This window comes from Aegilops tauschii, chromosome 5 (assembly GCF_002575655.3).
Source record: "Aegilops tauschii subsp. strangulata cultivar AL8/78 chromosome 5, Aet v6.0, whole genome shotgun sequence".
Classification (NCBI taxonomy): domain Eukaryota; kingdom Viridiplantae; phylum Streptophyta; class Magnoliopsida; order Poales; family Poaceae; genus Aegilops; species Aegilops tauschii.
The window spans coordinates 204,995,296-205,021,739 of NC_053039.3; the positions used below are offsets into that span (position 1 = coordinate 204,995,296).

The following is a 26,444-nucleotide window of genomic DNA, read 5'->3' on the forward strand; positions in this document are numbered from 1 at the left end:
ATCTCGGAGTTGGAACATTCGCTTTGATGAGATGATCAAAGCGTTTGGGTTTACACAGACTTATGGAGAAGCCTGTGTTTACAAGAAAGTGAGTGGGAGCTCTGTAGCATTTCTCATATTATATGTGGATGACATACTATTGATGGGAAATGATATAGAATTCTTGGAGAGTATAAAGGCCTATTTGAATAAGTGTTTTTCAATGAAGGACCTTGGAGAAGCTGCTTATATATTAGGCATCAAGATCTATAGAGATAGATCGAGACGCCTCATTGGTCTTTCGCAAAGTACATACCTTGACAAGATATTGAAGAAGTTCAATATGGATCAGTCCAAGAAGGGGTTCTTGCCTGTATTGCAAGGTGTGCAGTTGAGCACGGCTCAATGCCCGACCACGGCAGAAGATAGAGAAAAGATGAGTGTCATCCCCTATGCCTCGGCCATAGGGTCTATTATGTATGCCATGCTGTGTACCAGACCTGATGTAAACCTTGCCGTAAGTTTGGTAGGAAGGTACCATAGTAATCCCGGCATGGAACACTGGACAGCGGTCAAGAATATCCTGAAGTACCCGAAGAGGACTAAGGATATGTTTCTCGTTTATGGAGGTGACGAAGAGCTCGTCGTAAAGGGTTACGTCGACGCTAGCTTCGACACAGATCTGGATGACTCGAAGTCACAGACCGGATACGTGTATATTTTGAATGGAGGAGCAGTAAGCTGGTGCAGTTGCAAGCAAAGCGTCGTGGCAGGATCTACATGTGAAGCGGAGTACATGGCAGCCTCGGAGGCAGCACAGGAAGCAGTCTGGATGAAGGAGTTCATTTCCGACCTAGGGGTGATTCCCAATGCGTCGGGCCCGATGAATCTCTTCTGTGACAACACTGGAGCCATTGCCCTTGCGAAGGAGCCCAGGTTTCACAGGAAGACCAGGCATATGAAGCGTCGCTTCAACTCCATTCGTGAAAGTGTTCAAAATGGAGACATAGATATTTGTAAAGTACATACAGACCTGAATGTAGCAGATCCGTTGACTAAACCTCTCCCTAGAGCAAAACATGATCAACACCAGGACGCAATGGGTGTTCGATTCATCACAATGTAACTATATTATTGACTCTAGTGCAAGTGGGAGACTATTGGAAATATGCCCTAGAGGCAATAATAATTGGTTATTATTATATTTCTTTGTTCATGGTAATTGTCTATTGTTCATGCTATAATTGTATTGTCCGGAAATCGTAATACATGTGTGAATACATAGACTACAACGTGTCCCTAGTAAGCCTCTAGTTAACTAGCTCGTTGATCAACAGATAGTCATGGTTTCCTGACTATGGACATTGGATGTCATTGATAACGGGATCACATCATTAGGAGAATGATGTGATGGACAAGACCCAATCCTAAGCATAGCATAAAAGATTGTGTAGTTTCGTTTGCTAGAGCTTTTCCAATGTCAAGTATCTTTTCCTTAGACCATGAGATCGTGCAACTCCCGGATACCGTAGGAGTGCTTTGGGTGTGCCAAACGTCACAACATAACTGGGTGACTATAAAGGTGCACTACTGGTATCTCCGAAAGTATCTGTTGGGTTGGCACGGATCGAGACTGGGATTTGTCACTCCGTGTGACGGAGAGGTATCTCTGGGCCCACTCGGTAATGCATCATCATAATGAGCTCTATGTGACTAAGGCGTTAGTCACGGGATCATGCATTGCGGTACGAGTAAAGAGACTTGTCGGTAACGAGATTGAACAAGGTATTGGGATACCGACGATCGAATCTCGGGCAAGTAACATACCGATTGACAAAGGGAATTGTATACGGGATTGATTGAATCCTCGACACCGTGGTTCATCCGATGAGATCATCGTGGAACATGTGGGAGCCAACATGGGTATCCAGATCCCGCTGTTGGTTATTGACTGGAGAGGCGTCTCGGTCATGTCTGCATGTCTCCCGAACCCGTAGGGTCTACACACTTAAGGTTCGGTGACGCTAGGGTTGTAGAGATATGTGTATGCGGAAACCCGAAAGTTGTTTGGAGTCCCGGATGAGATCCCGGACGTCACGAGAGGTTCCGGAATGGTCCGGAGGTGAAGAATTATATATAGGAAGTCCAGTTTCGGCCACCGGGAAAGTTTCGGGGGTTACCGGTATTGTACCGGGACCACCGGAAGGGTCCCGGGGGTCCACCGGGTGGGGCCACCTATCCCGGAGGGCCCCATGGGCTGAAAGTGGAAGGGAACCAGCCCCTAGTGGGCTGGGCGCCCCCCCATGGGCCTCCCCCCATGCGCCTAGGGTTGGAACCCTAGGGTGGGGGGGGGGGCTTTCCCCTTGCCTTGGGGGGCAAGGCACCCCCTTCCCCCTTTGTCCGCCGCCACCCCTTGAGATCCCATCTCCAGGGCCGGCGCCCCCCCAGGGGGCCTATATAAAGGGGGCGGAGGGAGGGCAGCAATGAGACAGCCTTGGGCGCCTCCCTCCTCCCCTGCTACACCTCTCCGTCTCGCAGAAGCTCGGCGAAGCCCTGCCGAGACCCGCTACATCCACCACCACGCCGTTGTGCTGCTGGATCTCCATCAACCTCTCCTTCCCCCTTGCTGGATCAAGAAGGAGGAGACGTCGCTGCACCGTACATGTGTTGAACGCGGAGGTGCCGTCCGTTCGGCACTCAGTCATCGGTGATTTGGATCACGGCGAGTACGACTCCGTCATCCACGTTCATTGGAACGCTTCCGCTCGCGATCTACAAGGGTATGTAGATGCACTCCTTTCCCTCATTGCTAGTACACTCCATAGATGCATCTTGGTGAGCGTAGGAAAATTTTAAAATTATGCTACGATTTCCAACATAGTCGGCATAACTTACAAAAGGGGTCATGCATAGAGTTCAGTACACAGAGTTCAGTACATAGACTAAAACACCATAGGCGGCACACAGGCTCGCGGTGAATGCATCTAACACTAACAAGCAAGCCTACATCAGTCCCAAGAGGTACTGTGGAGGTAGGTGTAGCCTGAAAGCTGGTAGTGTCGCATCGGGAACTCCACGTCAGCAACCTGGGGTCCGCGAATACTCTGGTGCAGAACCTGACGCTCAGGTGGCAGAAGAGGACCAAGTGCGGGAGAGCAGCCTTCCACATCTGGCCAGCCGACACCCTGGGGCATCACAGTCCTGGCTGGGTTGATCGCAGAACGGGGCAGCTCTCTAGATCGGACAAAGGGGTGTAACAGCGTCAGAGCACGGTAAAGGTGCTGACGGGTGGTGTACAACTCGTGGCGAAGAGCTCGGTTAGCTCGATCCAGCCCATCAGCATGCAGAACCAGGTTCTGATGGTAGAAGGGCTCTCGGGTGACAGTGGAGTAGGCAACAGTATAGTATCCCTCCGCACCAACATCAGATGCGATAGCAATGTGCCTGAAAGGGGAGGTGTCCAACTCCCGATACTCTCCACGAAGACGTGTCAGAGCAGCATAAGCAGCAACGTGGACAGCCATATCGATGGTCACTCCAACACCATGAGCGGTGTGCAACACAGTAGTGGAGTCATACTCCCGAGAGTAGAGGTGGACGATGGCACGGTACTGCTCCTGGTTAAAGTCCTGGTACTCCTCGTAGACGGTGTACTCAGGGTGCCAGCGATAACCCAGATAGGCATCATCTCAGCTAGCACAGCAGGTGATCCCGAGGCACCAATGGCCGTCGTGTGGCGCACGACCTGCCTCATGGGTTCCATCTGAAAGCAAAGATGTTTCAAAGGAGTTAAATGACGGTGTGGGAATTGTTCAAAATACTATTCTAAGAAATAACTATGGCTTATCCAACTTTGGGGTGAATGTGGTCACGGGATCCTAGTGTTAGAGTTAGTAAATTCGTTTATACCGAGTAGAAGAGAGTTCAGAGTCCCAGAGTAAAGGTTAAGGAGTAAAAGATCCTAGTATTACCCAATGGTGACGTGGGCCCGTAAGACACACATCCATGTTAGTAAAAGTTTTGTAATGTCTAGACTCGACTTCGGCCAAGGAGTGTGGAAAGGGGGATTCCTACAGGAAGTCGGCTCTGATACCAACTTGTGACGCCCCCGATTCAATCGTACACTAATCATGCACGCAAACGTGTACGATCAAGATCAGGGACTCACGGGAAGATATCACAACACAACTCTAAAGCATAAATAAGTCATACAAGCATCATAATACAAGCCAGGGGCCTCGAGGGCTCGAATACAAGTGCTCGATCATAGACGAGTTAGCGGAAGCAACAATATCTGAGTACAGACATAAGTTAAACAAGTTTGCCTTAAGAAGGCTAGCACAAACTGGGATACAGATCGAAAGAGGCGCAGGCCTCCTGCCTGGGATCCTCCTAACTACTCCTGGTCGTCGTCAGCGGGCTGCACGTAGTAGTAGGCACCTCCAGTGTAGTAGGAGTCGTCATCGACGGTGGCGTCTGGCTCCTGGGCTCCAGCATCTGGTTGCGACAACCAGGTAGAAAGGAAAGAGGAAAAAAGAGGGAGAAAGCAACCGTGAGTACTCATCCAAAGTACTCGCAAGCAAGGAGCTACACTACATATGCATGGTTATATGTGTAAAGGGCCATATCGGTGGACTGAACTGCAGAATGCCAGAATAAGGGGGGATAGCTAGTCCTGTCAAAGACTACGCTTCTGGCAGCCTCCATCTTGCAGCATGTAGAAGAGAGTAGATTGAAGTCCTCCAAGTAGCATCGCATAGCATAATCCTACCCGGCGATCCCCTCCTCGTCGCCCTGTTAGAGAGCGATCACCGGGTTGTATCTGGCACTTGGAAGGGTGTATTTTATTAAATATCCGGTTCTAGTTGTCATAAGGTCAAGGTACAACTCCGAGTCATCCTTTTACCGAGGGACACGGCTATTCGAATAGATAAACTTCCCTGCAGGGGTGCACCACATAACCCAACACGCTCGATCCCATTTGGCCGGACACACTTTTCTGGGTCATGCCCGGCCGCGGAAGATCAACACGTCGCAGCCCCACCTAGGCACAACAGAGAGGTCAGCACGCCGGTCTAAATCCTATGCGCGCAGGGGTCTGGGCCCATCGCCCATTGCACACCTGCATGTTGCGTACGCGGTCGGAAGCAGACCTAGCCTAGTGGCATTCCAGTCCCATCCGGCGCGCGCCGCTCAGTCGCTGACGTCACGAAGGCTTCGGCTGATACCACGACGTCGAGTGCCCATAACTTTCCCACGTAGTTGGTTAGTGCGTATAGACCAAATGGCCAGACTCAGATCAAATACCAAGAACTCATTAAGCGTGTTATTTTGAAGTAACCGCGGACGCCGTCCAGGGCCAGGCCCACCTCTCGCCTAGGTGGTCTCAACCTGCCCTGTCGCTCCGCCACAAAGATCCACTCGTGGGTACTCCTACGAGCCGACCCGACTTTAGTCACCACAGGTGTCATGTATAGAGTATATAAGTATATACCCGTGATCACCGCCCAAGTGATCACGGCCCGATAGTATAGCACAGCAGACGGACAAGAATGTAGGGCCACTGATGGAAAACTAGCATCCTATACTAAGCATGTAGGATTGCAGGTAAAGGTAACAACATTAGTAGCAAGGACAGGCTATGCATCAGGATAGGATTAACGAAAAGCAGTAACATGCTACACTACTCTAATGCAAGCAGTATAGAGAAGAATAGGCGATATCTGGTGATCAAGGGGGGGGGCTTGCCTGGAAGCTCAGCCGAGAAGGAGGGTTCGTCAACAGCGTAGTCGGTCGGGGCACCAGCAGCGGCGTCGGTCTCGTAGTCTACCGGAGAGAAGAGGGGGAAGAAACAATGAATACAATGCAGACAGATGCATGACGATGCATGACATGACAAAGCGTGATGCTAGGTGTGCCCAACGCGGTACTAGGTGATACCGGCAAAGGGGGGGAAACATCCGGGAAAGTATTCCCGATGTTTTGCGTTTTCGGACAGATGGACCGGAGGTGAAATGTTGCAGGTTCACTATGCTAGGGACGTGTGGTGAACGAACGGGCTGTGTATCCGGATTCGTCTCGTCGTTCTGAGCAACTTGCATGTAGAAAGTATTTTCATCCGAGTTACGGATTATTTCTAAAGATTTAATCATTTTCTGATTTTAATTATTTATTTAAATCCAACATTATCTAGAACAGTATGGGATGACGTCAGCATGACGTATGTGTGATGTCAGCAGTCAACAGTGCGGTTGATTGGTCAAAACTGACACAGGGGACCCACCTGTCATAGACAGTGGGTTAAACAGAGTTCAAACTAATCTAATTTAGTTAGTAAAACTACTGGGCCCACCTGTCAGTGTCTATTTAACTAAACTAATTAGTTTTAATTATAAAAATGTTTATTTGGATAATTAACCGAAGGGGGGGCCCACACGTCAGTGTCACTGGGCAGCCCAGTCAGCAGTTGACTGGGTCAACCCAGTCAACTAGGGCCCGCGGGGCCCGCTGGCAGTGACCCTGGGGTGACCCCAGGTGTGCCACGTCGGCGGTGGCCGGCGGCTCGACGCCGGCGACGCCAAAATGCGGCGGAGGGCCTCGGGCCTCGTCGGATTTCGCCTATGGGCGACCATTTCGCGCGCGCTAGGGTGCGTTCGAACGAGCGGAGCAGCGCACGTCGAACTGCGGTGGTGGCCTGGCCGGAAAAGGCCGGAGACGGCGCCGGCAAGCGGCAAAGGCGGCGCCGGAGTTCGGGCACGAGCGGATCCGGCTATACCCAGCACGGCGGAGCGAGCTAGCTAGCGCTACGGAGCCCTACGTGCGTGCTGAGCACGACTGCGAGCTCGGGCGAGCTCATCGGTGAGCGTGGCCACGACGGCAAGGCGCACAGCGGCGACCAGAGCTCGGGCACGATGGCGAGCTAGCTACGACGCGCTAGGAGATTAACAGGGAGGAGCAGGAGGCGGAGGAGCTCACCGTGCGGCACGCAAGCAGGCCCGTGATAGCTTAGGAGCGCAGAGGTGGCCGGAGACGACGGCGGTCACCGGCGACAGAGAAGATGGGGACGAGCTCGATCCCGACCATGCGGTGCTCCTCGAGCTCGATGGCGAGGCGTAGACGAGGTAGAGGACGACGGTGCGTCTCATGGACATGCTGGCGAGGCGCGGGGTGGCCGGTGGCTATGGCGCAGCCATGGCGACGGTGGCGCTCGGTGAGGCGCGACAGAGGTGGATCTGGAGGGGAGCGGGAGAGGCGCAGAGGTCGAGAGGGAGAGCGGGGGCGAGTGGGAGAGGGGCCCGAGGAGGCGGGGGCGCTGGCGACCTTATCCTCCCCGGCGTCGGTGCCGGCGAGGTGGTCGGGCGGGAGCACGCCCCTGTTCCGACCCGGGTCGGGGGAACAGGGAAAGGAGGCGAGGCAGGGGGCTGGGCCGGCGGTTGGCCAGCTGGGCGAGGTGGGCCGGTCTGGCCTGTGAGCTGGGCCGCCTGGTCCAGTGAGGGGGGGGGTTCGTTTCCTTTGGTTTTATTTTCATTTTTTTCCTTTTATTTATTTTCTTTTCTGTTTTAACTCAATTTAAGTATTTAGACATTTTCTAAAAATGTATTTACTTCACCATAATTACCTATGCAATATTTGGCACCCATCGAACATTTTTGTTTTGACTTTTGAAAACTTTGGGTGTTTTCACTAACTCATTTTTGAATTTGCAATGTTTTGATCTAACACTTGATTAGCAACAGTAACATAGATGACATGGCATCGTCAGGAGAGTTTTACTGTAGCCTAATTATCCGGGCGTTACAAAGAGGTAGCAAGAAGGATTTCTGGTGCCGTTGCCGGGGAGGTCTACGCAAAAGTCAACATACCAAGTACCAATCACAAACCCTTATCTCCCGCATTACATTATTTGCCATTTGCCTCTCATTTTCCTCTCCCCCACTTCACCCTTGCCGTTTTATTCGCCCTCTCTTTTCCGTTCGTCTTTTCGTTTGCCTTGATGTCTTACTTGGCTCGTTTGTACGTTTGGTTGAAATAGTTGAGTATTTATTCCTAAACAGAGAAGCTAATATCTATGGATCCTCATCCGCTTGCCAATCTTTTTAAGAGATCCAATTATGTTGAACCAATTCCTAGTGATTTGAATGCACTAGATTATCTTTATAAGGTTTTGCTTGAAATCCGTGAATCTGAAAATTGTGATGAAGTGCTTTATGAAGTGATTCACGATAGATCTTTGAATAAAAAGCATGATTGCAATGATTTTATTATAAATTCTATGGATGTAAATTATGCTAATAATATGCAAAACCCTAAGCTTGGGGATGCTAGTTTTGCTATGTCCACTACCTGTTGCAATAATCATTATTGGGGAGATTCTTCTTATGATCTTGAAAATTTATTTAAGCCCCATGATGAATATAAGATTGATAATAGTGTTTGCAATAATATTGAAGGTGGGTTTGGAAGAGTGTCGACTTTAGATCCCACATATGTGGATAATATTCAATCTTATGAAATTTTTGATAAAAGTGGGCTTGAAATCATGACTTTAGTTAATGATAATCCCACTATTTTGGAAGAGTGTCAACTTCGCATGCATGTGGATCGTGTTGAGAATATGTTATGTGATAGCTATATTGTTGAATTTTCTTATGATCCTACATGTAATTATTATGAGAGAGGAAAGTATGGTTATAGAAATTTTCATGTTACTAAATTACCTCTCGTTATGTTGAGATTGCTATTGTTCCTTTCCGCTTCCTTGCATATGCTAGTTTTTGCTTGCTATGATAATTTGTTTTTCTATAAGATGCCTATGCATAGGAAGTATGTTAGACTTAGATGTGTTTGTCACGTGTTTTATGATGCTCTCTTTGTGCTTCAATTCTTGTCTTTCATGTGAACATCATTAAAATTATCAATGCCTAGCTAAAAGGCTTTAAAGAAAAGCGCTTGTTGGGAGACAACCCAATATTTTTCCTTGCTGTTATTCAATAAATATTTGATCTAGCCTCAGGTTAGATGTGTTTTTATGTTTTAATTAGTGTTTGTGCCAAGTTAAACCTATAGGATCTTCTTGAATGATAGTTATTTGATCTTGCAGAAAATTCCAGAAACTTTCTGTTCACGAAAACAATTGTTAAAAATCACCAAAACATGATAAAATATTGATTCCAATTGCTGCTGATCAATAAACAAATTTTCTAGGTCTTCCTATTTTGGCTGATGTTTTTGGAGTTCCAGAAGTTTGCGTTAGTTACAGATTACTACAGACTGTTCTGTTTTTGACAGATTCTGTTTTTCGTGTGTTGTTTGCTTATTTTGATGAATCTATGGCTAGTAAAATAGTTTATAAACCATAGAGAAGTTGGAATACAGTAGGTCTAACACCAATATAAATAAAGAATGAGTTCATTACAGTACCTTGAAGTGGTCTTTTGTTTTCTTTCGCTAACGGAGCTCACGAGATTTTCTGCTAAGTTTTGTGTTGTGAAGTTTTCAAGTTTTGGGTGAAAGATTTGATGGATTATGGAACAAGGAGTGGCAAGAGCCTAAGCTTGGGGATGTCCATGGCACCCCCAAGATAATCTAAGGACACCAAAAAGCCAAAGCTTGGGGATGCCCCAGAAGGCATCCCCTCTTTCGTCTACTTCCATCGGTAACTTTACTTGGAGCTATATTTTTATTCCCCACATGATATGTGTTTTGCTTGGAGCGTCTTGTATGATTTGAGTCTTTGCTTTTTAGTTTACCACAATCATCCTTACTGTACACACCTTTTGAGAGACACACACATGATTCGGAAATTATCAGAATACTCTATGTGCTTCACTTATATCTTTTGAGTTATATAGTTTTGCCCTAGTACTTCACTTATATCTTTTAGAGCATGGTGGTGGATTTGTTTTATAGAAACTATTGATCTCTCATGCTTCACTTAGATTATTTTGAGAGTCCTAAATAGCATGGTAATTTGCTTAAATAATCCTAATATGCTAGGTATTCAAGATTAGTAAAAACTTTCTTATGAGTGTTTTGAATACTAAGAGAAGTTTGATGCTTGATGATTGTTTTGAGACATGGAGGTAGTGATATTAAAGTCGTGCTAGTTGAGTAGTTGTGAATTTGAGAAATACTTGTGTTTAAGTTTGCAAGTCCCGTAGCATGCACGTATGGTAAACGTTATGTAACAAATTTGAAACATGAGGTGTTCTTTGATTGTCCTCCTTATGAGTGGCGGTCGGGGACGACGATGGTCTTTTCCTACCAATCTATCTCCTAGGAGCATGCGCGTAGTGCTTGGTTTTTGATGACTTGTAGACTTTTGCAATAAGTATGTGAGTTCTTTATGACTAATGTTGAGTCCATGGATTATACGCACTCTCACCTTTCCATCATTGCTAGCCTCTTCGGTACCGTGCATTGCCCTTTCTCACATTGAGAGTTGGTGCAAACTTCGCCGGTGCATCCAAACCCCGTGATATGATACACTCTTTCACACATAAACCTCCTTATATCTTCCTCAAAACAGCCACCATACCAATCTATTATGGCATTTCCATAGCCATTCCGAGATATATTGCCATGCAACTTTCCACCATTCCGTTTATCATGACACGTTCATCATTGTCATATTGCTTTGCATGATCATGTAGTTGACATAGTATTTGTGGCAAAGCCACCGTTCATAATTCTTTCATACATGTCACTCTTGGTTCATTGCATATCCCGGTACACCGCCGGAGGCATTCATATCTAGTCATACTTTGTTCTAGTATCGAGTTGTAATCATTGAGTTGTAAATAAATAGAAGTGTCATGATCATCATTCTCTAGAGCATTGTCCCAAGTGAGGAATAAAAAAAAGAGAGAAAGGCCATAAAAAAAGAGAAGGCCAAAAAAATGAGAGAAAAAGAGAGAAGGGACAATGTTACTATCCTTTTACCACACTTGTGCTTCAAAGTAGCACCATAATCTTCATGATAGAGAGTCTCTTGTTTTGTCACTTTCATATACTAGTGGGAATTTTTCATTATAGAACTTGGCTTGTATATTCCAACAATGGGCCTCCTCAAGTGCCCTAGGTCTTCGTGAGCAAGCAATTTGGATGCACACCCACTTAGTTTCTTTTGTTGAGCTAGAGATATATTTATAGCTCTAGTGCATCCGTTGCATGGCAATCCCTACTCCTTGCATTAACATCAATCGATGGGCATCTCCATAGCTCATTGATTAGCCTCGTTGATGTGAGACTTTCTCCTTTTTTGTCTTCTCCACATAAGCCCCATCATCATATTCTATTCCACCCATAGTGCTATGTCCATGGCTCGCGCTCATGTATTGCGTGAAGGTTGAAAAAGTTTGAGATTACTAAAGTATGAAACAATTGCTTGGCTTGTCATCGGTGTCATGCATGATGAGAGCATTCTTGTGTGACGAAAATGGAGCATGACTAAACTATATAATTTTGTAGGGATGAACTTTCTTTGGCCATGTTATTTTGAGAGGACATAATTGCTTAGTTAGTATGCTTAAAGTATTATTATTTTTATGTCAATATGAACTTTTATCTTGAATCTTTCGTATCTGAATATTCATGCCACAAGTAAGAAGAATTACATTGAAATTATGCCAAGTAGCACTCCACATCAAAAATTCTGTTTTTATCATTTATCTACTCGAGGACGAGCAGGAATTAAGCTTGGGGATGCTTGATACGTCTCCAACGTATCTATAATTTTTGATTGCTCCATGCTATATTATCTTCTATTTTGGACATTATTGGGCTTTGTTATCCACTTTTATAATATTTTGGGACTAATCTACTTACCGGAGGCCCAACCCAGAATTGCTATTTTTTGCCTATTTCAGAGTTTCACAGAAAAAGAATATGAAACGGAGTCCAAACGGAATGAAACCTTCGGGAACGTGATTTTTGGAACGAACATGATCCAGAGGACTTGGACCCTACGTCAAGAAAGCCACCAGGAAGCCAAGAGGTAGGGGGCGCGCCTACCCCCTGGGTGCGCCCTCCACCCTCGTGGGCCCCACGTTGCTCCATCGACGTACTCCTTCCTCCTATATATACCTACGTACCCCCAAACGATCAGATACGGAGCCAAAAACCTAATTCCACCGCCGCAACCTTCTGTACCCACGAGATCCCATCTTGGGGCCTGTTCCGGAGCTCCGCCGGAAGGGGCATCCATCATGGAGGGCTTCTACATCAACACCATAGCCTCTCCGATGAAGTGTGAGTGGTTTACCTCAGACCTTCGGGTCCATAGTTAGTAGCTAGATGGCTTCCTCTCTCTTTTTGGATCTCAATACAATGTTCTCCCCCTCTCTCGTGGAGATCTATTCGATGTAATCTTCTTTTGCGGTGTGTTTGTTGAGACCGATGAATTGTGGGTTTATGATCAAGTTTATCTATGAACAATATTTGAATCTTCTGAATTCTTTTATGTATGATTGGTTATCTTTGCAAGTCTCTTCGAATTATCAGTTTGGTTTGGCCTACTAGATTGATCTTTCTTGCAATGGGAGAAGTGCTTAGCTTTGGGTTCAATCTTGCGGTGTCCTTTCCCAGTGACAGTAGGGGCACCAAGGCACGTATTGTATTGTTGCCATCGAGGATAACAAGATGGGGTTTTTATCATGTTGCATGAATTTATCCCTCTACATCATGTCATCTTGCTTAAAGCGTTACTCTGTTCTTATGAACTTAATACTCTAGATGCATGCTGGATAGCGGTCGATGTGTGGAGTAATAGTAGTAGATGCAGGCAGGAGTCGGTCTACTTGTCTCGGACGTGATGCCTATATACATGATCATACCTAGATATTCTCATAACTATGCTCAATTCTGTCAATTGCTCGACAGTAATTTGTTCACCCACCGTAAAATAGTTATGCTCTTGAGAGAAGCCACTAGTGAAACCTATGGCCCCCGGGTCTATCTTCATCATATTAATCTTCCAACCCTTAGCTATTTCCGTTGCCTTTTACTTTGCTTTTATTTTACTTTGCATCTTTATCACAAAAATACCAAAAAGATTATCTTATCATATCTATGAGATCTCACTCTCGTAAGTGACCGTGTAGGGATTGACAACCCCTTATCGCGTTGGTTGCGAGGATTTATTTGTTTGTGTAGGTGCGAGGGACTCGCGCGTAGCCTCCTACTGGATTGATACCTTGGTTCTCAAAAACTGAGGGAAATACTTACGCTACTTTGCTGCATCACCCTTTCCTCTTCAAGGGAAAACCAACGTAGTGCTCAAGAGGTAGCACTCTACAACACTCCCTGGACTAGTCGTCTCCACTTCAGCTTTGAAGGTGTAAAGCAACTGAAAACTCTCATTCCATGGACCATTAATCCTATCAAGAGCCCTTTCCTTAGCATAGAAAATCTTCATGTATTGTATATTAATCTTGTACTTCTCAAATAGCTTCCCATGGAGTGCTACCGGACCAATTGTTGGTGTTTCCCTCACCCAATCCAAGATTGCATCTGCCACCCACCTAGTCTTTGCAAGCTTAGATATGTCCTTTCCTCCCCCCTCCAGGTGGGAAAGTGTGCCCGTGTGGATTGCTTTTTATCTGAAACAAAATGAAAAATGATGTTAAATACAATTAAGAAACAGTACACATGATCTGAATATAGAATGGATAAATAATCTGATAACAATATTCAATTGTAATACCTGAATCAATTTGCTCTTTCGCATAGTGGATGCATGCAACCTACACCTACACCTATCATAAGGGCAATGAATAGTGAATCTTCCTGGCTCACTCCTATCAACCTCATAAGAGTTTTCAGTGAGAATGCAATATGTAGTCACTGCATTACGACACTCCACCATCGATTCGAATACGGTTCCTGGAGTAAGGTCAGGATTCTCCATGTTCCACTCAATTGTTGGCATGTCCTCACCATCATATTCTTGTAAAACTAAGGAGTCGATGTTCTCCTCCCTCTCTTCATCATCAGTGTCATCAAATCTAGCACGGGTGCTAGGCTCCTCTGCATATTCATCTTCCACTGCCTGTTGACTGACTGTATCTACCAGTTCAGGGAATAGAATCTCATCCTCATCATCATGTCGAGGCACTTCCTCGTCAGCCTCTGCATCTACTTCTACATCAGGTGCAGAAGGGAGAGGAGAAGTGGCAGAATTAGCGGCAACCGACATGTTGTGGCTTTCAGAACCACTAGGTTTACTTGGTCTCGACCTACAAGGGGTGCGAGAACGCTCGCTATTAGCAGAGACAGATGATGTCTGAACACCCTTCGGGATACGTTGTTTGCGTGCCTGAAGCACAGCGATATGGATTTTACCGAAATGGCTGTCAGCATTCAAACTAAATAGCAATCCCAGATGCTCATCACAAGTTAATGGGAGAAATCTCTGCTCGGTACTGTCGAAATATCTTAGTTAAACAACATCGGCAGGGCTCCACGGATACTCACAACAGAGTGCCTCGCGGAAATCTCTGAACGAAATGCTGGTTTCTACCACTTTAGGATAGAAAAATCCAGAAATCACACACGGTTTAGTTCCACGCAGCTCGCTAGTTTCCATTCTAACCGCCAGCCGAAAAGCAAGTGCAGGATCAACCCTATTCGATTGCAATAAGATAAAGGGCGCAGTTAGGCCAAATATTTTCAGATAAATTGCGCTGATTCACGCCAACGGTGGTCAAATACAGCCTAATTTACGGATCTCCTAATCAATTTGAGAGGAAAACGATGCTTACCCAAGTGGAATCCATGAATTATCAGCCTCTGATTCGACCCAATCATCTCCACGGTCGATGGGCCGGACGGGGTGCCCCCGACATCGCTTCCTAATCCTAGATGGGGAGAGAGGGTAGATGCGGCGGAGGCGACAAGAGTGCGGCGGAGGCGGCACGACGGCGGCAGAGGCGGCAAGAGTGCGGCGGAGGCGGCACGACGACGACGAAGGGGGCGGCGCGGAAGCGACTGGATCTGATCCAGGTTACAGTGAGTGTCAGTTTCGCGGCCCCACTGTTTACCACGTAACGGTCAAAATGTGGACTCGGCCCTACGCGGCCCCACTAGTTAGAGTTAACGGTCAAGCCTTTGACCCGACGGCAACGTCCGCTGTGACCAGTTTTGAGGGTTTCGGGCAAGGGAGTGGGGAAAAGTGAGCAAAAGTTAAGAGCGTGGGGATGAATGAATAGAACTAACGAACCAGGGGCACAGAAATAAAAATCCCTAACATATATCGCATCATGTCTTGACCATATCACATCACAACATTGATACGTCTCCATCGTATCTACTTTTCCAAACTCTTTTGCCCTTGTTTTGGACTCTAACTTGCATGATTTGAATGGAACTAACCCGGACCAACGCTGTTTTCATCAGAATTGCCATGGTGTTATTTTTGTGCATAAATAAAAGTTCTCGGAATGACCTGAAAATTCTCGGCGATCAGTTTTGGAATTAATAAAAAATGGCGAAAGAATCAACCGAAGGGGGCCCACACCCTGGCCACAAGGGTGGGGAGCGCACCCTCCGTCCTTGTGGCCCCCTGGACCTCCACCGACCCCAACTCCAACTCCATATATTCACGTTCGGGGAGAAAAAACCCAGAGAGAAGGATTCATTGCATTTTACGATATGGAGCCGCCGCCAAGCTCTGTTCTTCCTCGGGAGGGCAGATCTGGAGTCTGTTTTGGGCTCCGGAGAGGGGAAATCATCGCCATCATCATCATCAACCATCCTCCATCACCAATTTCATGATGCTCACCGCCGTGCGTGAGTAATCCCATCGTAGGCTTGCTGGACGTTGATGGGTTGGATGAGATTTACCATGTAATCGAGTTAGTTTTGTTAGGGTTTGATCCCTAGTATCCACTGTGTTCTAAGATTGATGTTGCTATGACTTTGCCATGCTTAATGCTTGTCACTAGGGCCCGAGTGCCATGATTTCAGATCTGAACCTATTATGTTTTCATGAATATATTTGAGTTCTTGATCCTATCTTACAAGTAATAGTCACCTACTACGTGTTATGATCCGGCAACCCCGGAGTGACATTAGTCGGGACACTTCGTGGGGATGACCGTAGTTTGAGGAGTTCATGTATTCACTAAGTGCTAATGCTTTGGTCCGGTACTCTATTAAAAGGAGGCCCTCATATCCCTTAGTTTCCAATAGGACTCCGCTGCCACGGGAGGGTAGGACAAAAGATGTCATGCAAGTTCTTTTCCATAAGCATGTATGACTATATTCGGAATACATGCCTACATTATATTGATGAATTCGAGCTAGTTCTGTGTCACCCTATGTTATAACCGTTGTATGATGAATGCCATCTGACATAATTATCCATCATTGATCCATTGCCTACGAGCTCGTTTCATATTGATCTTTGCTCCGTTACTTTTCCGTTGCCACTGTTACGATTGCTACAAAACTGCTACTGTTACTCCTTCCACTGTTGCCGTTACTTCCATACTACTTTGCTACTAAATACTTTGCTGTAGATATTAAGTCTTTCAGGTGTGGTTGAATTGACAACTCAGCTGCTAATACTTGAGAATATTCTTTGGCTCCCCTATGTCGAACCAATAAATTTGGGTTGAATACTCTACCCTTGAAAACTATTGTGATCCCCTATACTTGTGGGTTATCAAGACCTTTTTCTGGCGCTGTTGCCGGGGAGCATAGCTCTATTCTTTGAGTCACTTGGGATTTATATCTGTTGATCAGTATGAGGAATCTGAAAGACAAGAAAACTAAAATCTATCCCTCAACTACGAGGGGAGGTAAGGAACTGCCATCTAGCTATGCACTTGATTCTCCTTCTATTTTGAGTAAACTTGCGACACCTACACCTGCTATTAATTACTATATGTCACATGTTATTGATGATGCCACTTCTGCTATGCATGATGCTTATGATGATACTACTTCTCTGCTTGATAATACTGTGCCACTAGGTGAATTTCTTGATGAACAACTTGCTAGGGTTAGAGAGAATGAAATTGCTGAAACTGAAAATTATGATTCTCCCCCTAGATATGAATTTCCTGTTGTACCTGAGGTTTATGTTATGGATGAAGAAACTACTAGAGACTTCTTTGCTTGCAATGATAGATAGGATCTTAAGAAACTGTTAGCTAAGCTGAAAGAAAAATCCTTGAATTCTAGAATGAAATATGATCCCACTTTTGGTACTTCACCTATCTTTGTTACTGATAAGGATTATGAATTCTCTGTCGATCCTGATTTAATTACTTGGTTGAATCTAATCCTTTCTATGGCTATGAATCTGAAACTGTTGTGGCACATCTTACTAAATTCAATGATATAGCCACCCTATTTGCCCGTGAGGAAAAAAATCCGCTATTACTATATTCTTAAATTGTTTCCTTTCTCATTAAAGGGTGATGCTAAGATATGGTTTAATTCTCTTGCTCCTGGTTGTGTGCGTAGTCCCCAGGATATGATTTATTACTTCTCTGCAAAATATTTCCACGCTCATAAGAAACAAGCTGCTTTAAGGGAAATATTTAATTTTGTGCAAATTGAAGAAGAGAGTCTCCCACAAGCTTGGGGGAGGCTTCTCCAATTACTTAATGCTTTGCCTGATCATCCTCTCAAGAAAAATGAAATACTTGATATCTTTTATAATGGACTAACCGATGCTTCCAGAGACCACCTGGATAGTTGTGCTGGTTGTGTTTTCAGGGAAAGAACTGTTGAGCAAGCTGAATTGCTATTAAATAATATATTGACTAATGATAATGATTGGACACTTCCTGAACCAACTCCTAAGCCAACTCCGAAGAAAAGGGGTATTCTATTTCTCAGTCCTGAAGATATGCAAGAGGCTAAGAAATCTATGAAAGAAAAAGGTATTAAAGCTGAAGATGTTAAGAATCTACCGCCTATTGAAGAAATACATGGTCTTGATAACCCGACACAGGTAGTAGAGGTAAACTCTCTTCATAGAAGGTGATATTCCCCATAATAAGTCTGCTAGTCAATGCTTGGATGAGTTTGATAATTTTATTGTTAAACAATAAAACTTCAATGCTTATATTAGTACACAATTGAAACGTAATGCTTACATGCTTGACCACTTGGGTGATTATATGAGTAGAACTGTTAATGATCTTAAGCTTATTAGTAAACATGCTTCCATGGTTACAACTCAAGTAGAACAAGTACTTAAGGCACAGGATGATTTTCTTAATGAGTTGAATAGTAAGAATAATGATAATGCTGTTAGGGTTATGACTAGAGGTGGTAAAATGACCCAGGAACCTTTGTATCCCGAGGGTCATCCTAAGAGAGTTGAGCAAGATTCTCGGAGAACTAGTACTGACGCACCTAGTCCTAGTAATAAAAAGAAAAAGAAAACTGATAGGACATTGCATGCTAGTGAACCTGTTATAGACACACCTGAGAATCCAAATGATATTTCTATTTCTGATCCTGAGACACAATCTGGTGATGAACATGAACCCAGTGATAATGTTAATAATGATGTTCATGTTGATGCTCAACCTAGTAATGATAATGATGTAGAGATTGAACCTACTGTTGATCTTGATAACCCACAATCAAAGAATAAACGTTATGATAAGAGAGACTTCGTTGCTAGGGAACACGGTAAAGAAAGAGAACCATGGGTTCAGAAACCCATGCCCATTCCTCCTAAGCCATCCAAGAAAAAGGATGATGAGGATTTTGAGCGCTTTGCTGAAATGATTAGACCTATCTTTTTGCGTATGCGTTTGACTGATATGCTTAAAGTGCTTCCTTATGCTAAGTATATGAAAGATATTGTTACTAATAAAAGAAAGATACCGGAAGCTAAAATTTCCACCATGCTTGTTAATTATACTTTTAAAGGTGGAATACCAAAGAAACTTGGAGATCCAGGAGTACCAACTATACCATGCTCCACTAAAAGAAACTATGTTAAAACTCCTTTATGTGATCTTAGAGTCGATGTTAGTGTTATGCCTTTCTCTTTATATCGTAAACTTGAATTGAATAAGTTGACACCTACTGAAATCTCTTTGCAAATGGCTGATAAATCAACTGCTATACCCATCGGTATTTGTGAGGATGTGCCTGTTGTGGTTGCAAACATTACTATCTTAACGGACTTTGTTATTCTTGATATTCCCGAGGACGACAGTACGTCGATCATCCTTGGTAGACCCTTTTTGAATACTGCAGGGGCTGTTACTGATTGCAACAAAGGCAATGTCACTTTTCATCTTAATGGTAATGAGCATACGGTACACTTTCCGAAGAAACAACCTCAAGTTCATAGTATCAATTCTATTGGAAAAACTTCAACTATTACTATTGGAGGTTTTGAATTCCCTCTTCCTACTGTCAAAAAGAAATATGATATTCTTATTGTTGGGTACATGCATATCCCCGTTGAGGTAACCTAGTGTCATTCGAAAATTCTCCGGTTTCATGTCATTCGGAAGAAGTTTGTTAATAAGACTTGATCAACCTTGTTAATGGATTCCTTTTGACGGGCATGAGATGGATGAATTTAGAAAGCACAACTTTCTATACGTGTCTTTTACTTTCTGTTATTTAGATTAAATAAAGAAAAAATAGTATTTTCTGTTTGTTTTCTGAATTATCCATGCAATAAGAAAATGTCCCGAAAATAAAAGTTCTCCAAATGCCCTGAAAATTTAGTATTATTTTTTATAGAATATTTGAGAATTTCTGGCACTAAACACACACCAGGGGGCCTCACCAGCTGGCCACAAGGGTGGAGGGCGCGCCCTACCTCCCTAGGCACCCCCCGACCTTGTGGGCCCCATGTGTCCCCCTCCACTTATTCCAGCACCCCTCCACTCCATCTTCCTCTAGAAAAAATCACTCCATAGCTCAAACTCGTGTTCTTGCTTGTTTTGCTGCCATTTTTGATCTCCTTGCTCAAAGCTCCATTCGTAAAACTGCTTTGGGGGATTGTTCTTCGGTATGTGACTCCTCCAATGGTCCAATTAGTTTTTGTACTAGTGCTTTATTCATTGCAAATTTTTGCTGTTGTGGTGACCTTGTTCTTGAGCTTGCATGTCAAATTTATATGGTCAAAAGTAGTTTTGATGCATGATATAGCCTCTAGGCACTTGTAGGAGTAGTTGCTATCAATTTTGTTGAGTTTGGGTTCACTTTTATTTTGAGTCACTAAAATTTTCAGAGGAAGAAAATGTTGAGGAGATTGTTGAGAGGTTCCTCAAGCCGAGCCTCGAAGGAAAAAAGAAAATGAGGAGAAAGATAAGCCTTGTGCCGCGGAGATTCGGCCGTGCGAATGGCCATGTGATGCATCTTACAGGCGAATTTATGATGATTTCTATTATTTGGCTGAGAATGCAGGCATCACTGACTTCCTCCTCGACCAGTGTGATCAGTATCTCCTACTCACTAATACTTACATGCAAAATTTTCATTTTCATGCTAGGAGATCACCACCCATGGTAGACTTTTACTTATATGATGAGTACAAGGAAATGACGATTTATGACTTTTGTGAGGTATGTAAATTACCTTATGAGGGTAGCGTCGAGGAACCAGGTCCTAGTGATGTGGAAGATTTTATTGACGAAGTCACCATAGGGGAAATGAGAAGGGTGTCGGAAGCGAGAGTGGCTAGTTTACATTTCCCTGTTTTGCACTATTACTCATTATTTGCTGGGAGATGTTTAATTGGTCGCGGGGAGAGTGGAGGCCTTAGTGCTCCTAACCTTGCTATTTTGCGCCATGCTTTACTTCGTGATAAAACTTGTAGTTTAGGCGCTATGGTTGCTAAACGGTTGAGTCTCAACCGTACAAAGGGTCCTATTTTCGGAGGTATCTTCGCCTCCCACCTTGCTAGACGCTTCGAGATACCCATTAGGCATTATGAAAAAAAGAGAAACTGCTACCCACTATATACTTAGATTATGATAGCATGGTAGCACATAAGTTTATTCGCTATGATGAGAAAAAGAGACTCATCTATATCTTGATATTTGGCGAGGATACTTTTCAGATTATTACCTTGCCTGCACCTACTTTGTTCGATATTTATTCAGGCAGGTACTTTGTTTTGCCCGCGGACATTCATGCATACTAGGAGGGGACACGATCCCCAGCTCCTGAGCCAGAGCCATCACCTGATCCATATCAGGAGTCTATTTATCAGTGGGATCCATTGGAGCTCGCCAATCAGTGGAACCCCCAGGATCCTCCTCAGTACACTGGAGAGCGTTATTTTGACCCATGGGCATAGACCAACTTAGGCCAAAAGCCTAAGCTTGGGGGAGTACGTATTTCTCACCGACATTACATTCATGTTCACACACTCATTTTAGTTGTCGGTGTTCATACTTTTTCATTGTATTATCCATGTTAGTTTATTTCTTTTCCCGCTTTCTTCTTGTGTGTTTGAAAACCTTAAGAAAAACCAAACAAATAGTTCGTTTACTTTCTATGCATGCTTAGTTGTAATGTTAAAAGAAAACCCAAAAAGATTTCTCATTCTTCTTTTGCTTCTTGGGAGCTTTCCCGTATAAATAGTTTTTCTCGTTCTTGTTTTACTTTCTTCAGAAAAACAAAAACTCCAAAAACATTTCAGTGTGTTTCTTTGAAATTCTTTTCACTTCTTTGGGGGTCAAGAGGAGAAGACCACGATGAAAATGTTCAGTGGCTCTCATATGCATTATTGTTGATCTAACAAAGAGCCCATATTACCTTGTCTTCTCCCTTGAATAAATGTTTGCAGATTCCAGCTTGGTCCAATGCACGTGCACTATAATAATTATTATCCACACCGTTCGGTCGTGCAAGTGAAAGGCAATAATGATGATATATGATGAAATGATTGAGATGAGGAAAAGCTGCTATGAACTCGAGCTATCTTGTTTTTGTAAATATGAGTAGTTCATCGTTCCTGATTCAGCCCATTATGAATGAAACATGTTTGCAATGACAATTAGAGATTATAGTTACTCATGCCATGCTTAATTAGCTAGGAGTTTATAATGGTTTACCTTGCATGCCAACATGCTTTTAAAATGGTTGTGATGTAGTATGATAGGATGGTATCCTCCTTTGAATGATTCGGGTGGCTTGACTTGGCACATGTTCATGCATGTAGTTGAAACAAAATCAACATAGCCTCCATGATATTTATGTTCATGGTGATTTATATCCTACTCATGCTTGCATTCAATGTTGGTGAATCTCAATGCATGTTTATGACCGTTGTTGCTCTCTAGTTGGTCACTTCCCAGTCTCTTTCTAGCCTTCACTTGTACTAAGCGGGAATACTGCTTGTGCATCCACTTCCTTAAACCCAAAGTTGTTCCATATGAGTCCACCATACCTTTCTATATGCGGTATTTACCTGCCGTTCCAAGTAAATTTGCATGTGCCAAACTCTAAGCCTTCAAATGATAATCTGTTTTGTATGGTCGAATCGCTCATGTACCAACTAGGGTTGTCCATTTCTTCCATGCTAGGTGGGTTATTCTCACGATGAGTGGACTCCGCTCATCATTCACGAGAAAATGGCTGGTAACTGATATGTCTCCAACGTATCTATAATTTATGAAGTATTCATGCCATATTTACAACAATTTTATATGGTTTTGGTATGATTTGCATGGAACTAACCCGGACTGACGCTGATTTCAGCAGAACTACCATGGTGTTGTTTTTTGTGCAGAAATGGAAGTTCTCCAAATGAGATGAAACTTTTTGATGATTTTTTTGGGAACAAAAGAGACCCCCGAAGCTTCGTGGAAGGACCAGAAGGTGAGGGAGTAGGGCACAAGACACTGGGGTGCGCCTGGGCCCTTGCCCGTGCCCCGGTGGGTTGTGCTCACCTCGAGGCCCATCTTAGCGTGAAACCAACGGCAAAAATTCCTATAAATAGAGAAACCATCAGAAGTTAACCTAGATCATAAGTTCCGCCGCCGCAGGGCTCAGTAGCCATTGAAAACCAATCTAGACCCTGTTCCGGCACTCTGCGGAGGGGGGAATTATCTCTGGTGGCCATCTTCATCATCCCGGCGGCCACCACGATGAGGAGGGAGTAGTCCACCCTCGGGGCTGAGGGTTTGTACCAGTAGCTATGTGTTTAATCTCTCTCTCTCTCTCGTGTTCTTGAGATGTCACGATCTTGATGTATCGCGGGCTTTGTTAATATAGTCGGATCATATGGAATTTTCCCCTCTCTATCTTGTTGTGATGAATTGAGTTTTTCCCTTTGAGATTTTGTTGTTATCGGATTGAATACTTTTATGGATTGAGAGCACTTGATATATGTCTTGCATATGAATACTCGTGGTGACAATGGGGTATCATATTGATTCACTTGATATGTGTTTTGTCATTCAACTCGCGGATTCCCGCGGTGACATTGGGGTAATCTATGCATAGGGGATGATGCACGTTCTCGTCCTTTGTTTTTCCGGTAGAAATCTTGGGGCACTCTTTGAGGTTCTTTGTGTCCGATTGAGTATTATGAATCTAAAATTATTTGGTGTTATTTTAGTACGAACTCTTGGATAGATTGATCGGAAAGAATAGCTTCGAGGTGGTCTCGTACCCTACAAATGATTTCTTCTTATGTTCTCCGCTAGATAGGAACTTTGGAGTGATTTCTCATTGCACTTTGAGGGGTGGTTATATGATCCAATTATATTAGCACTATTGAGAGATTGCACTAGCGAAAGTACGGACCCTAGGCCTTATTTTCAAGCATTGCAATACTGTTTTTGTGCCCATTTACTATTTGCTACCTTGTTGTTTTTATTTATTCAGATTATAAAAATATATTTCTACCATCACTATTACACTTTTATCACCATCTCTTCGCCGAACTAGTGCACCTATACAATTTTCCATTGTATTCGGTGTGTTGGGGACACAAGAGATTTCTTGTATTTGGTTGCAGGGTTGTTTGAGAGAGACCATCTTCATCCTACACCGCCCACGGATTGATAAACCTTAGGTCATCCACTTGAGGGAAAATTGCTACTGTCCTACAAAACTTTGCGCTTGGAGGCCCAACACGAGTCTACAAGAGTAAAGTTGCATAGTAGACATCAGTAACCGGGATGCCCAGTCCCATGCTCAAATCAAATCAAAAATAATTGGAAACAAAACTCCCCCAGGACTGTTGTTAGTTGGACGGTACCCATTGTTTCGGACCAGCCGTAGAATGTGCTTGTTGGTGGTGGTGGGGGGGTATAAACTTTACCATTCTGTTTGGGAACCGCCTATAATGTATGTAGCATGGAAGATACCGAGATCTCTTAGTTGTTATGTTGACAATGAAAAGCATGCCGCTCAAAATATTATTTATCTCTGCCTTAAAAACTCAAGTTGTGGCACCTCTGCAAATCCCTGCTTCCCTCTGCGAAGGGCCTATCTATTTACTTTTATTGTTGAGTCATCATCCTCTTATAAAAAACACTAGTTAGAGAGCACCACTGTCATTTGTATGCATTGTTATTAATTTATATTGAGTATGACTGTCACTGGATCTCTTTTACCATGAATTACAATGTCTAGTCAGTCCTTGATCTTCAGGGGTGCTCTGCATTTATGTTTTGCGGTATCAGAAAGGGCTAGTGAGATACCATCTTGTTATATCGTATCATGATTGTTCTGAGAAAATGTTGTCATCCGAGATTTATTATTATTGCTCGCTAGTTGATTATGCCATTGATATGAGTAAATGTGAGACCTAAATGTTATTGTGAATATGGTTAGTTCATAATCTTTGCTGAAAACTTGAATACTGGCTTTACATATTTGCAACAACAAGATCAAACAGAGTTTGTAAAAGTTTTTCTTTATCACTTTCAGTTTGTCAACTGAATTGCTAGAGGACAAGCAATGGGTTAAGCTTGGGGGAGTTAATACGTCTCCATTGTATATACTTTTCCAAACTCTTTTGCCCTTGTTTTGGACTCTAACTTGCATGATTTGAACGGAACTAACCGGGACTGACGCTGTTTTCAGCAGAATTGCCATGGTGTTATTTTTGTGCAGAAATAAAAGTTCTCGGAATGACCTGAAAATTCACAGAGATCAGTTTTGGAATTAATAAAAAAATTGGCGAAAGAATCAACCGAAGGGGACCCACACCCTGGCCACAAGGGTGGGGGCGCGCCCACCCCCCTGGGCACGCCCTCCGTCCTTGTGGGCCCCCTGGACCTCCACCGACCTTAATTCCAACTCCATATATTCATGTTCGAGGAGAAAAAACTAGAGAGAAGGATTCATCGCGTTTTACGATACGGAGCCGCCTCCAAGCCCCGTTCTTCCTCAGGAGGGCAGATCTGGAGTCCGTTTTGGGCTCCGGAGAGGAGAAATCGTCACCATCGTCATCATCAACCATCCTCCATCACCAATTTCATGATGCTCACCGCAGTGCGTGAGTAATCCCATCGTAGGCTTGCTGGACGGTGATGTGTTGGATGAGATTTACCATGTAATCGAGTTAGTTTTGTTAGGGTTTGATCCCTACTATCCATAATGTTCTAAGATTGATGTTGCTATGACTTTGCCATGCGTAATACTTGTCACTAGGGCCCGAGTGCCATGATTTCATATTTGAACCTATTATGCTTTCATGAATATATTTGAGTTCTTGACCCTATCTTGCTAGTTATAGTCACCTACTACATGTTTTTTTGAACTGTTAACAGTAGGAGAACCTCCTACTGTGAATTAAATTAAAGAATGACTCATAGTGTACAAAGTTTTTGTTTACATCCCCATGAGATGGGGTAGATTAAAATACTAAGCTAAAGAGGCTAGGATGGATGTGATGTGGTCTTTGTGCTTCTCCTTCACCCTATGAGTGAGGATAGACAAGTCTTCCTTGAATCTTTTTAGCCAGGATTCTTTTGATGGTGCAATTCCCCTAAAATGCTTGTTATTCCTCTCCTTCCAAATACTCCACGCAGCCGTCAGAAATGTTTCCATGAAGAGGGGTCGGTTCTAGCCAAGTTTGACTACTGATATCCTTTGGAATGTTGTCTCCCCCGCAGCCCAAGAAATATGGAGTGCATCCCAGCAATGGGAGCTGAAGGGGCACTCGAAGAAAAGGTGTTCCAGAGTTTCTTCATCGGTAGAGTCGCATAGAAGACAGCTGTGGTCGTCTCCAATATTATAATGTCTTCTTTTGAGCACGTTGCGTGTGTTTAACCGATCAACCAGGAGGAGCCAACCAAAAACCTTAATTTTCATCGTGGCCCTTGATTTCCATATCCACTTGAACGTGTCATGGGCCTGCATGTCTCTAAAGTAGTATGTATAGTATCTGTGCGCGGAGTAAGTTGCCGAGCCCCATATGTAAGTCCAGCTGTCCGTTGCTTCATTTAGAGCCGTGCTTTCCATTTGAAGTTGCAAATCTTTCACTTCATCAAAAGCTTGGCCAGAGAGAGGTA

The 26,444-nt window shown here is 44.0% G+C and overlaps 1 protein-coding gene across 1 annotated transcript in view; it reads right to left on the reverse strand.

The window, feature by feature from the left end:
* The window catches only part of LOC141022685 (uncharacterized), a 31,143-nt gene extending 16,970 nt beyond the window's left edge, over positions 1-14,173 (reverse strand). The window contains exon 1 of the mRNA XM_073498949.1: positions 13,856-14,173. Coding sequence (XP_073355050.1) covers positions 13,856-14,173 — 318 coding nt within the window. The remainder of the gene's footprint in view (positions 1-13,855) is intronic.
* Between the last annotated feature and the right edge of the window lie 12,271 nt (positions 14,174-26,444).